The 12,115-nt window shown below is 43.8% G+C and overlaps 2 protein-coding genes across 3 annotated transcripts in view; one reads left to right on the top strand and one right to left on the bottom strand.

Moving 5' to 3' along the window:
- Positions 1 to 2,734, top strand: part of LOC138771907 (uncharacterized) — a 61,025-nt gene extending 58,291 nt beyond the window's left edge. The window contains 1 exon segment of the mRNA XM_069951909.1: positions 1,054 to 2,734. Within this exon segment, the coding sequence (XP_069808010.1) occupies positions 1,054 to 2,291 (1,238 nt within the window). The 3' untranslated portion in view covers positions 2,292 to 2,734.
- Positions 2,735 to 5,391: 2,657 nt separating this feature from the next.
- Positions 5,392 to 12,115, bottom strand: part of TBCD (tubulin folding cofactor D) — a 133,971-nt gene continuing 127,247 nt past the window's right edge. For both annotated transcript variants that reach the window (XM_069954040.1, XM_069954039.1), the window contains exons 31-40: positions 11,694 to 11,777; positions 11,404 to 11,562; positions 10,889 to 11,027; positions 9,768 to 9,889; positions 9,255 to 9,332; positions 9,044 to 9,133; positions 8,666 to 8,753; positions 8,045 to 8,154; positions 7,029 to 7,113; positions 5,392 to 5,549 (exon numbers count right to left, since the gene is read on the bottom strand). In XM_069954040.1, coding sequence (XP_069810141.1) covers positions 5,535 to 5,549; positions 7,029 to 7,113; positions 8,045 to 8,154; positions 8,666 to 8,753; positions 9,044 to 9,133; positions 9,255 to 9,332; positions 9,768 to 9,889; positions 10,889 to 11,027; positions 11,404 to 11,562; positions 11,694 to 11,777 — 970 coding nt within the window. In that variant the 3' untranslated portion in view covers positions 5,392 to 5,534. The remainder of the gene's footprint in view (positions 5,550 to 7,028; positions 7,114 to 8,044; positions 8,155 to 8,665; positions 8,754 to 9,043; positions 9,134 to 9,254; positions 9,333 to 9,767; positions 9,890 to 10,888; positions 11,028 to 11,403; positions 11,563 to 11,693; positions 11,778 to 12,115) is intronic.

Here is a 12,115-nt window from a genome sequence, read left to right as displayed (position 1 = left end):
CTGCATATTATAGATTAAATTACATTGGTGCTCGGACGTGTTGCCTTCACAGTCAGAATAGTAGAAAGATCCCAGAGCTCTGTCCTAATTCTTTATTAAGCTTCACATAAAATCTGACAAGAATACTGACGTGTTTCAGTCAGGTGATCTTAAAGGGAATGTACCATCAGGCCTGGGCTGAAGCACTGGAGGCGGGCTGACTCACCCCCAGTGGGAGGAACCCTCACCCCTCTATGATATGGTTCCATTGATTCTACTGGAGCTGTGTCATAGAGGGTCAGGGGTTTCCTCCCACTGGGGGTAAGTTGGGCCGCCTCCAGTGCTTCAGCCCGAGCCTGATGGTACATTCACTTTAAAGGGGTACTCATACATTTCAAATCTCCAGTCTTCCAGTCCTTATCAGCTGCTGCCTGTCCTGCAGGAAATAGTGTATTCTTTCCAGTCTGACACAGTGCTCTCTGCCATGTCAGGAACTGTCCAGAGGAAAGGTTTTCTATGGGGATTTACTGCTGCTCTGGACAGTTCCTGACATGGCAGAGAGCACTGTGTCAGACTGAAAAGAATCCACCTGCAGCAGCTGATAAGTACTGGAAAACTTGAGATTTTTAAATAGAAGTAAATAGCAAATCTATACAACTTTCTGAAACCTGTGGAAACCACCCCTTTGTACAGACTGTTGGCCACTTCTCGCAGAAACCCATGATCATCTTTTGTGTGACCCCTTTTTTACCACCGCTGTTACCTGTTTTAGTGATTGTTTATAAGACCTAATTCAAACGTATAGTTTATACTGCTGATTTTTATTTTTTTTAACCAAAGCCAGGAGTAGATTATAAGGGATGGAAGAGTATGGTAATACATACACTAGAGAGGATTGGTGACAGGTAGATGTAAACGTGAGCCTATGACTTCATCACAAAAGTGGAAAACTAAAAGAGAACATCCCGGACGCTAATGATCTACCGATTTGGTCGTTTATACAAAACTGTTCCACAACATCAATGTGAATTTGAGGCTATGAGATTCATAAGTTATAAATTTTATTCTTGGCAGATAACTGTACCCGGAGCTCAGAGGGACATCTGATATGTTCAGATCACAAAGCAGTTGATCGTGATATCATAAAAAAAACATATGAAGAATATATCATTATCCCGGATATACCTTCAGCTCTTCACACCAAAGATCTATCATCTGATGCAACTATACAGGTTCTATCTTCTGATACATCACTGACTGTTAAGCACAATAAAATTCACAGGAGGATGGTTGACCATCAAGGATCTCACATGGGAGAAAAGCCTTATGCATGTTCAGAATGTGGTAAATGTTTTAACCTGCAAAAAACTCTTCTTATACATCAAGGAACTCACAGAAGGGAGAAGCCATATTCATGTCCAGAATGTTGGAAATGCTTTACCGATAAATCGAATCTTGTTAGACACCGGAGAAGTCACGTAACTGAGAAGGCATTTTCGTGTGCAGAATGTGACAAATTTTTTACCCATAAATCAGATCTTTCAAGACATCAAAGACGTCACACAGGGGAGAGGCCGTTTCCATGTTCAGAATGTGGGAAATGCTTCACAGATAAATCAAATCTCAATAAACACGAGAGGAGACACATGGGAGGGAAGCCATTGTCATGTTCAGAATGTGGGGTATTGTTTAGCCATAAGTCAGCTCTTATTAAACACGAGAGAAGTCACAGAGGGGATAATCCATTTTCATGTTCAGAATGTGGGAAATGTTTTCAGCATAAATCTGCTCTGGTTAAACATGAGAGAAGTCACACAGGGCTGAAGCCATTTTCATGTTTAGAATGTGGGAAATTTTTCAATCATAAATCAGCTCTTTCTGAACACGAGAGAATTCACACCGGGGAGAAGCCATTTTCATGTTCAGAATGTGATAGCTTTTTTAGCCATAAATCGGCTCTGGTTAAACATAAGAGGATTCACACAGGGGAGAGACCATTTTTTTGTTCCGAATGTGGGAAATGTTTTAACCAGACATCAGATCTTGTTAGACATCAGAGAATTCACACAGGAGAGAAGCCATTCACATGTTCAGTATGTGGGAAATGTTTTACAGATAAATCAAATCTTCTTAAGCATGAGCGATTTCACGTAGGGGAGAAGCCATTTTCATGTACAGCATGTGGGAAAAGTTTTACTCAGAAGTCAGATCTTGTTAGACATCAGAGAACGCACATGGGATAGAAGACATATTTACGCTCTGAATGTGGGACAACTTTGAATGCATTTAGTAAATTATTGCAATGTACATAGGGTGCAAGGAAATGTTCAAGTACCGTGCAGGCTGCTTTGTCTCCTTTAAAGTAAAATCTGTCAGAACAGCTGCCCGATGCCTCAGTCTCCAGCTTCTTGTTCTCCTCCCCTGAACGATCATCTAAATGGATTTATGAGAGGTCAACTGATCAGCTTGAATTTAGCCAAATAAGAGTGGTCATAAACTGCATCAGTTTATAGCAATTACTACGACCCTGGTGGATGTTTTAATCATTTGGACTGTTCCTCTGCTAGATCAGCACTTGTATAAAGGGGTGGAAGAGGGCCCTAAGGAGTCAGCGGAGTACTGCATCCATACTGCTTCTTTGATGAGAATGCCACCGCAGTGTTGATCGCCTGATCTTGCCCATAATTTTGTGCTCAAAATATATTTATATTGTTAATGAGAATAATAAAAAAAGAAAGCACATAAAATGAATGAAAGCACATAAAAAGTAATTCTATTGTAAGATTTTTTTTTATTTAAATGAATACTCTCTTATGCCCCAAAATATATCGGTATTGATCCAATTGTGACAGCTACATCCAAGGGTAACTGTTTCCAGGTTCTGACCTCCCTATGTTTTTTGTAGCAACAATGGGAGTATCTAAGATGAAGCATTTCCTGTGACTTTTCATTCCTCATGGGCAGATACCTGAAGCCCCGCCCCTGAGGAATCAATAAACTGTTATAATGCTGCATTAATAGATGGATGGTGAATTTGAAATACAGGATGGTTCAGTGCCATCATTTAGGAAAGCAGAACTTTGTTTCTGAGGGAAAATAATCAATATAATGTTAATTTGCTTGAATTACTTAATTTATCAAGTTAAGGGCCCTTTTACACGGAAAGATTATCTGACAGATTATCTGCCAAAGATTTGAAGCCAAAGCCAGGAATGGACTATAAACAGAGATCAGGTAATAAAGGAAAGCCTGAGATTTCTCCTCTTTTCAAATCCATTCCTGGTTTTGGCTTCAAATCTTTGGCAGATAATCTTTCCGTGTAAAAGGGCCCTAAGTCAGTTATTGAATTAATTCCTGAGTATAATTTCAATTATTTGTTTATTTGTATACAATAAGATGTCCTCAGCGTCATACATGCTCTATATTCTGTTATTGCTTCTAATCAATATTACTAAAGGCTCTTAGCCTGTGTTCACATATAAGATGCAGTTTTTATTGCAGTGCAGTTGTGGTACTGCAGCGTTGTCACTGAAATTACACAGTACCACTATGTGTGAACACAACTCAAAAAACCGTATATATGATTGCTTATGAAGGTGGAACAGGCATGACCCAGGGGTAGCTGCTGCTGGTGATCAGGCATCCTCAGAAAAGGGGTCAGCTATTACAGTACAACCAGGATGGGACCATAATTGATCCAACCAACAGTTGCACTGGATTTGAGAACATCACTGTTTTCTTCCCCAGTACAGGATCCTCCATCGATCCATCCTTTACCTCCAAATGAGTGTTGGTTTAAAGGGAACCTGTCACCCCCTCACCTGGGACAGAACCCACCTGATCTCCCAATACTTACCCCCTCCTGCTGCTCCAGTGATTTCCTATATACATCGGACTCATCTCTCACTATTTGCATACTGGCGTGCAAACGAGTGGGCGGAGATTTCTCTGCAGCGGGACCGGCAGGAGGGAGTATGGGGGGAGGGTATGCATGGGGGTGCGGGGTGACATGTTCCCTTTTATTAGAATAAATATGAGTATATAAATCATTTAGGTCCCAGCTTATTACATATGCCTATTGGTTCTGCTGAGAGTTTAGAGAAAGATCTAGTGAAGTTTAGGGGGAGCTAGTTATGGTCCAAGCATTGTGCTTGGCCTTATATATGTCCCGCTTCTTCCTTGTGCCATCATCCCTGGTTCCTGTCATCTCTTGGTGAGTTTTCTTGTTACCTCTGAGGATTGATATGTACTTTGTTTTCTCTTGCTACAGATTACTTTCATGCAATTCTGCTCTAAGCCTCTAGGGGCATCTGACTGAAATCCCTTGATTAATCTAATACGGGCAATGCATGCAAAACATACAGAGCCTCGCCATCTTTGTATTCATTTATAGAAAAGAGTTTTTTGGTGAAGTTGTTCCCTGAATCTTCATAAGAGACTGTAAACTATTTTTGTTTTACTTACTGAGACCCACGATGAGGGGGGATCTGTGTTGGGCACTCACGCCTGGTGCTGGGCATGTCAGGGAGGGAGGCTTTTTTGTGTAGTCTGATGAGGTTTCCTATTCTTCTGTGACTGTAACTGAACCAGTGCAGATTGTCCCTCCGATACACAAAGGGCCATATTACATTTTCCATGCCTATGAGCTGTAGTCCACACAAACAACAGGGATTTACCTATATGTGTTTTCCACTGTTGTCAGATGGGCTGGGACTCCAAGAGAAGGACTTATCCCTTGTCTGCTCTAGAGCCTCAGGAAATAGAGCAACATATCAAGAAGGGATTGTTCTGTCCCTCCAGGTCACCTGGTGCTGGGGTCTTCTATGTAACCTACAAAGTTGGTGACCCTCATCCCTACAGGGGACAGAACAGGGTGACCACTATACACTCTTTAGAGAGCCTATAGAGCATCTGTTATCTCTGCACCAGGCAGATGTCAGCAGATAGGTGCTAGAGCATAGGTCTCCAAACTGCGGCCCTCCAGCTGTTGCAAAACCACAACTCCCATCATGCCTGGACAGCTAAAGCGTTGGATTTGGCTGTCCAAGCATGATGGGAAATGTAGTTTTGCAACAGCTGGAGGGCTGCAGTTTGGAGACCCATGTGCTAGATGAAGATATAACTATACCTTTAAATCCCATCAGTGTCTTATTTTCCATGGTCTTAGATGAGATAAAATCCTCCAGTGTGTTGTAAATGACTAATATGCAAACTCTTAAATGGCACAGATACCTCCCATATCCTTTCTATACAATCAGATGACGTAATCAGTCTCTGATTTGTTAGCATTCTGAGCTGTTCTCCTCAGCACTATAGATCCCAGCATGCCCGACCCTGTGTTGTGTAGTCAGTGGAGATGGAATCAAACACAAACTCTGTCCTGTAGCAAATCACTACAGGAGTCAGTACAACAAACATGACTTTATTACATGTGTGACATGTGCAAACATAAGCATATAGTGCCCCCTGCAGGCCGCCACCAGGATTGAGCGCACTGCTTCACCAGCCCCCTTCTCATAAGCATTGTCCTGTCCATCATGGTTTCTTCTGAGCTTTCAGGACTGTGCAGCCTGCAGGAAAAATACATTTATATAATTATTCTTCAATGTGTATGGCAGAAATCATGTAGAGGAGAGGGGGATGGAGAGGCTGCAGTTGTGCTCAGCTTTTGTGTGTGTGTGTGTGTGTGTTATTCCTCGTTACTTTATTTGGTACTTAGGTTAGTGTGCTGCAGTTCATGTTTCTGTGTCCTCTAGTACCTGGGGTTTCTGTTTGGTTCAGTTTTGCAGATTACGGCTGCAGCATACTGTTTTGTTATATACTATTGTATTCTCTGCTCCTTAGCTTTGGCGCTACTTGCCCATAAGTTCCCGTTCCTGTATGTAGTTTTCATTGTGCTCTACACTCCTCTATCATTAGATGGAGCCATGGAAACAACAGGACAGGGAGCAGGGACTCCTATCTTTCTTCTGTACTCATTTACACTGTATGCCTAGCTGCTCAGTAGCATTCACACATACAGTGTAAATAAAATATATATATTTTTTTTTCAAAAATTTGGAACATGTTATATTCACTCCCCTCTACTTGTAACATTAGTAGCTGGTGCTTGCTCTGTGATTGGCTGAGCGGCGTGTGGTGCCGGGACGGATACAGAATGCAGGAGAACGCCAGGAATGTGGACAGGTAAAGTATCAACTGTTTGGGCAATCGTCAGCCCATGAATTGCTATTTCACATAGTGATGCCCGGTCAGCTGCCAAATATTTTAGGTCTGGGCCTAAAAAAATCGATCAGCCAATGATAGTTTCATCGGCTTATAATGGTCTTTATTACACAAAGCGATAATCTGTCTGATTCAACCCATTATCGCTCTGTGTAATAAGGCCCTAAGAGTCCAACCAGCTCACTTGCTCAATGATGAACGAGCACAGCATTCGGCTGAGTAATTCTGCCCTCCTCATTTTGGGGTGATCAGACCACCTTTATTGTTTGCTTGTGCTTAGAGCAAAAAAAAAACTATTGTTGCATAAATCTCTCCTGTTCTGATTGTTTGTCAGCTTGGACTCCGGGCTGATACATTGTGATTGTATTCAGTGTAGACAATTTTCTGTGACCGACACAGCCTGGACTTCATACTGAGACTGTAACAAACTATCAGATTGGGAGAGAGCTTAGTGCTGCTTGTGTGTTTATCTAATAGAGGATTGTCTAAACTAGACACAGTATGGGAAACCCTCAGCTCTATTAGGTCTAATGGAGTTCCCGACCTCTGGGTGTAAACCAGGATGACTCCATATACGTTAGCGAGCAGAGATCTGGATAATAGTCAGGAATTCAGAGAATATTAGAGAATGGCAGAAGTGATGTCCAGTAAAGAGCTGGGATATGATAACCCATAGTCGGGGGTCTCCCTTACACATTCCTGGGGGATAGGAACATAATGACTGACATCTATATCGTTAACCCCTGCCCCCCATGTACACAGCGGTCAAATACTACGATGGGTAATACACATTTTCTGGAGTCCAGGCTGATGTCTCCTCTTACCTTGGTCACCAGGGTGGGTTTGGGCACCTTCAGGAGGTCGCACAGGAGGTTCCGCTGCTCACGGACATAGATCAGGTCAGTGTCCCTGTACAGAAGACGACATTGGGGTTAAACACCAGCTCTGATCGATCCTTTGTACTATCAGTGGGCAAATGCTAATCTCCAAAACTCACCCATCATCCTTTCAGCACTTGACCATGGTGATAAATGTGGGGACATCTCTATTTGCATCAATCAACCATTAAATCAAAAGGATATGGTCCCCATACACTTTATACTTTTATTGGTTTGGAAGTCTGTATAAGGTGTATGGGGCTCTACTGACCGGCCCCTGAAGATGATGTCGGTGGAGATAGGGGTTAGGCATGGTCAAATATCACTGCCTGACCCCCTTTGTTCTTGAAGAGATAAGCCACAGCCAGAGCTGCTTTTCTCCCTCCCCCTAGAGAACACAGGAGTGCTCGGCTGTGCCAAATACTCCTGTGTATGGGGAGGACAGAAGAGGTAACTAAAGGCTGAACGATCATTTGTCCGTCAGTTATTGAAGGTGTATTTGTAGTACTAGCGCTGGGAATTGTAATACTAATTGTAGCAACAATTTAATCAGGGAACGGATTACGTCACACAAACCAACTGGATTCTTGGTGGTTTCAGAACTGGACAGACAGGTAAGCAATGCTATATGCTACAGCAGCATTTGTATATTTTTTACCTGATGTAAGAGGACCCCTTTAACACCTCTGTGAGGTGCAGTGAATACTACGGATTATCTGGTGACTATGATATCTGCCATGGGTGGAATATATTAGTAACCAGTCAGTCAGGTAGTAAGAAAAGCGGAGAAGTGTAAGGATGTGGGTGACTGTGACAAGGGCCGACCTGGATCCAGTCCTAGGAGACCTCACAGCCCCACTCCTGAGTTTTTTTGCATACCGGTGGCACTTTGGGAAGATCAAAATTTGTTCAGTTCAAAGTTTCACCATATGATGTGACATCATACATTGCTCAGTACTCACCAGCTGGTGTCGCTTAGCACGGTCATGGCTTCATCTAGAACCTCTGGATCTACAATATCATCATATGTGATGAGCATTTCATACACCTCACTGGCCGTGGATTTTCTGACCTGCCGAGAAGGACGTGAAAAGGTGGTCAGTAAGGTGGTGTAAGTTATATGGGTGCAGTACCATCACTCAGCCAGCAAGTGGCTGTATAGAATTGTGTGAAATAAATGAGTAAAGTTAAAGGGCTTGTCCAGCGGAAAAAAAATTCTTTCAAATCAACTGGTGTCAGAATATTAAATAGATTTGTAATTTACTTCTATTTGAAAATCTCAAGTCTTACATACTTACAAACTGTTGTATGTCCTGCAGGAAATGTTGTATTTACATTCAGAAACACTGCTCTCTGCTGACATATCTGTCAGTCAGGAACTGTCCAGAGCAGCAGAAAACCTCTCCTGCTCTGGACAGTTCCTGACTGGGCCAGAGATGTCAGCAGAGAGCACTGTGTCTGAATGTAAATAAACAACACTTCCTGCAGGATATACAGCAGCTTATAAGTATGGGAAGACTACAAAGACTGTAGAGCCACACACCCCTTTTCTAAATTATAAAGAGAATGACGCAAGCGCTTACCACAGGGAACGGGTGGGAAACCAAGAGAAGCAGCTGGAATAAAACCTTCTTCCGGATGTCTCCAGGAAACTGGATCAGACCACAGAATCTGCAAAAGGTAAAGAATATACAAGGTAAGGGTCATGTCCAGATCATCGGAGGCTACAGCTGCCTCTACACCATACTTTACACTGCGGCACTGCTCGCTCAGGATGGCTGCTAGGCATACAAGCAGTAAAGGAGGCTGACGCTGTTCTCACAAGTAGTCACAAGATGCAAAGAACCTTAAAGGGACCCAGAAGCTAAATGAACACAGCACTTGACCTCTAGTCTGAAATGGTTACTAACAGGGAACAATACACAAAGTATGTAGGGCCCCCCTTTATGTGTAACACTCACACAGCCGTGCTGGACCTCAGCTTCTGCGTGTCCTTGGACCTCTTAATCTCCTCTTTACAAAGCGCAAGTAATTCGGAAGCAAATGGGTGACTGCAGGAGCGAAAAACACAGGGTTAATAACACTTCAACAAGTGTGTAACTGCAACACCCAGCATGTTCTGGGATTGACACAGAGACATGGGATACATTGGATAGAACATGAGGTTCTTACTTTTCTTCCTGCGTGAAGAGCTCAAAGCAGCCATTGGCCAACATCTGATCCAACATCTTCAGCAGAGGGATGGACACCCTGTATATAAGACAAAAGGAATATACTGCATAGTGACACACAGAGCCATAAGAGTGAAATAACGGAGGAGAGTATTCCTGGACCTGCAGTCACTTCATTGTGCAAATCAAACTATGTAGTCATAGAGTAATAGAACAGCGTCTCTTGTGGGCAACTAAAGCATTGCAGCACATAAGCATTACTAAAGAAATCACATCTCATAGAGAGGGGCGACCTAGCTTTCATCAGTTCTGGTGGAGTTCGCTTTATGGCAGCATCCAGAAGACTCTTAGAACAAAGCATAGTGTGTAATATATGGAGCAAGCATGTGATATGGGAGCTACACTAAGGTCTGCTCCCTCTGCAGGCCGCTCAGACCACTTCTACTAATTCACCGGCTCTTGAGATCTCTCTACCACATCCCGCTTTATATCTTCTTTTATCATCAATACGCACCGGTCGTTGTGCTGGTTGTCTCTGAAGACTTGGAGTAACGTCTTGGAGAAGGCATCCATGGCATCAGCATCGCTCTGGATGGACCGTAAGTAATCAAAGAGACTCTGAGACGAGTATCTCACCTGGACAGAAGCACATGGATAGACTGGGGTCAGGGCCAGCAAGTGACTCACAAAGCACAATGTCTCCACCAACAAAGGGTGCGTGCACTCTACGGAAGGGCAACGGAAAACCTGTCGCGCATTCCACAGCTCGCACCCGCTCGCAGAATGTGGAGCGCGCGTCTCCGTCCGTATCATAGACTCCATACTATGCACGGGCGGATTCTGTTGTCCGTCCAAAGAATGGAGTCTATGACACGGGCGGAGACGCGCCCGCCCCAGTCCGCGAGCGGGTGCGAGGTATGAAATGCGCAACGGGTTCTTAGTCGCCATTCCCTAGTGTACACGCACCCAAAAAGGCAAGAGTAACTATTCCCAGCATTCTCTAGAACACAGGTGTCAAACCCGCAGCAAATCTACAACTCCCATCACATCTGGTGATGATGGGAATTGAAGTCTTGAAACAACTGGAGAACCACATGTTTATACCTGGGCTCTAGGGCAAGGGTCTGAGGCAAACGTATGAGCAGTTCAGGAAAAAAAAAAATCCCTTCTGTTACCACTAGGGGGAGCTCCGTCATTAATTTACTATGGAGTTAAATGAGAGCAGTGTAATCCCTGATGCTGTAAGTCTCCCCCTAGTGGCAGCTACAGAATACAGGATTTCATCCTGCCAACAGCAGAAGATCTTAGTAATATAGAATATTATCAATACATTAATGATTATCTGTGGACTACTGAAGCATGCCGGACCTCCAGGGACTACCCATAATCACTATTTACAGTGTATATCAATATTAACCCCTTGTTCACCTTACACCACCAGAGGTAATAGGTATAATCCCCTCTAGACCACCAGGACAATGATGGGAATCACATGACCTGAAACTAACCCATGGACAAGTTAGATGTAACTTATACAGAAGTCTGGTTAACATTCTGCTTCCTCTGTAGTGGGCCATAAATCACTTGGACTTTAAAAAACAAAGCTGTATGGAGCAGTAACGTTGAGTTTCTTACTGTTGATTCTGTTAATCCTCCGACAGAGACGGCCAGGCCCATGAGGACGTAATATCTGTAGGTCGATAAGGCCAGGAGCTGTGTGATTCGGGGGAAGGCTTGTGATGGGGCGTTCCAGTTCAGGGAATCTGCCAGAGACCTGGATGAGGGAAGAGAAGCGGTCACTATGCCAGTATATGGTAAAATCACATGATTCTACAGGCCCCCATACACTTCAGACAAAGGTCGCCAGGACTGACAACTGTGTTTGGTGCTCTTCAATATCATTAATGACAGATCATATCAGGCATGTTGGATTTCCACTTCCCGACCCCTTTGTTCTTGGAGAGATAAGCTACTATTAGAGGTGTCTGGCAGCAATTGCCCCTCGCTCCACCTCTATAAAGAACACATAGACGCTCAGCTGTGCTGAATGTTCATGTGTACGAGGAAGCTGGGGGAGAGACAAGGGTGTCACTTCTGTATGGTACAAGCTGCTGCATATACACAAGACCTCACACATGGCGGACACACACCTGTCAAATATCCTCTCCAGCTCCTCTTGATGTGGAATGTTTGGGACAGGAGGGTCATCCTGGTGCAGGAGCGTGAGGAAGACAGAACCTGCGTGAGCTCGGAAGCGATCGATCTTCTCAGCCGCCTGCTGCGCCACATAGCACATCATCCTGTGGCAGCTGTGAAGGAAGCAAAGATGATTGTTACAGCTTCTCCTGAAACACTCTGTGCTGCACCGGCCACTCCATTTCCCTCAGAATGCAGCCCCAGTCACATAGAGCTCTTACAGGTTATTAGACTGGTAACTCACATGTCTTCTCCAATAAGATCTGGTGCCGTTTTTACTAGTAGCAGTGTGATATCCTGTAGACTGGCCATGGCTGCTTCTCTAACCCTGGAAAGGATATGGAACGTGAATTATTGTTTTATACCTAAAGAGCTTAAGTGTTTTTGCTCCTGGCTGTCAAGCCCATAATGTAAGAGGAAATCTCTATACCTGCTTCAGGCTGCGCTCAATGCATGCCACAGGCCAAAACAGGGTGACCAGGCCTTATTGTTGGCTGCAGAACAATTACATATCTGTTCAAATATCTCACTGGTGTGACCACATTACTGGTCAGAACTCGGGGAAAATTGGATGATAACACATCCAAGTCATCAAGGTTATAACTAGGGATGAGCAAATTTACAGTAGTAGAAACGCGAAGCACTTCGCTAGGCTTGTTGGACAGT

This window comes from Dendropsophus ebraccatus, chromosome 14 (genome assembly GCF_027789765.1).
Source record: "Dendropsophus ebraccatus isolate aDenEbr1 chromosome 14, aDenEbr1.pat, whole genome shotgun sequence".
Taxonomy (NCBI): domain Eukaryota; kingdom Metazoa; phylum Chordata; class Amphibia; order Anura; family Hylidae; genus Dendropsophus; species Dendropsophus ebraccatus.
Note: the sequence above shows the minus strand (reverse complement) of the source record. Positions and strands in the feature narration are given on the sequence as shown.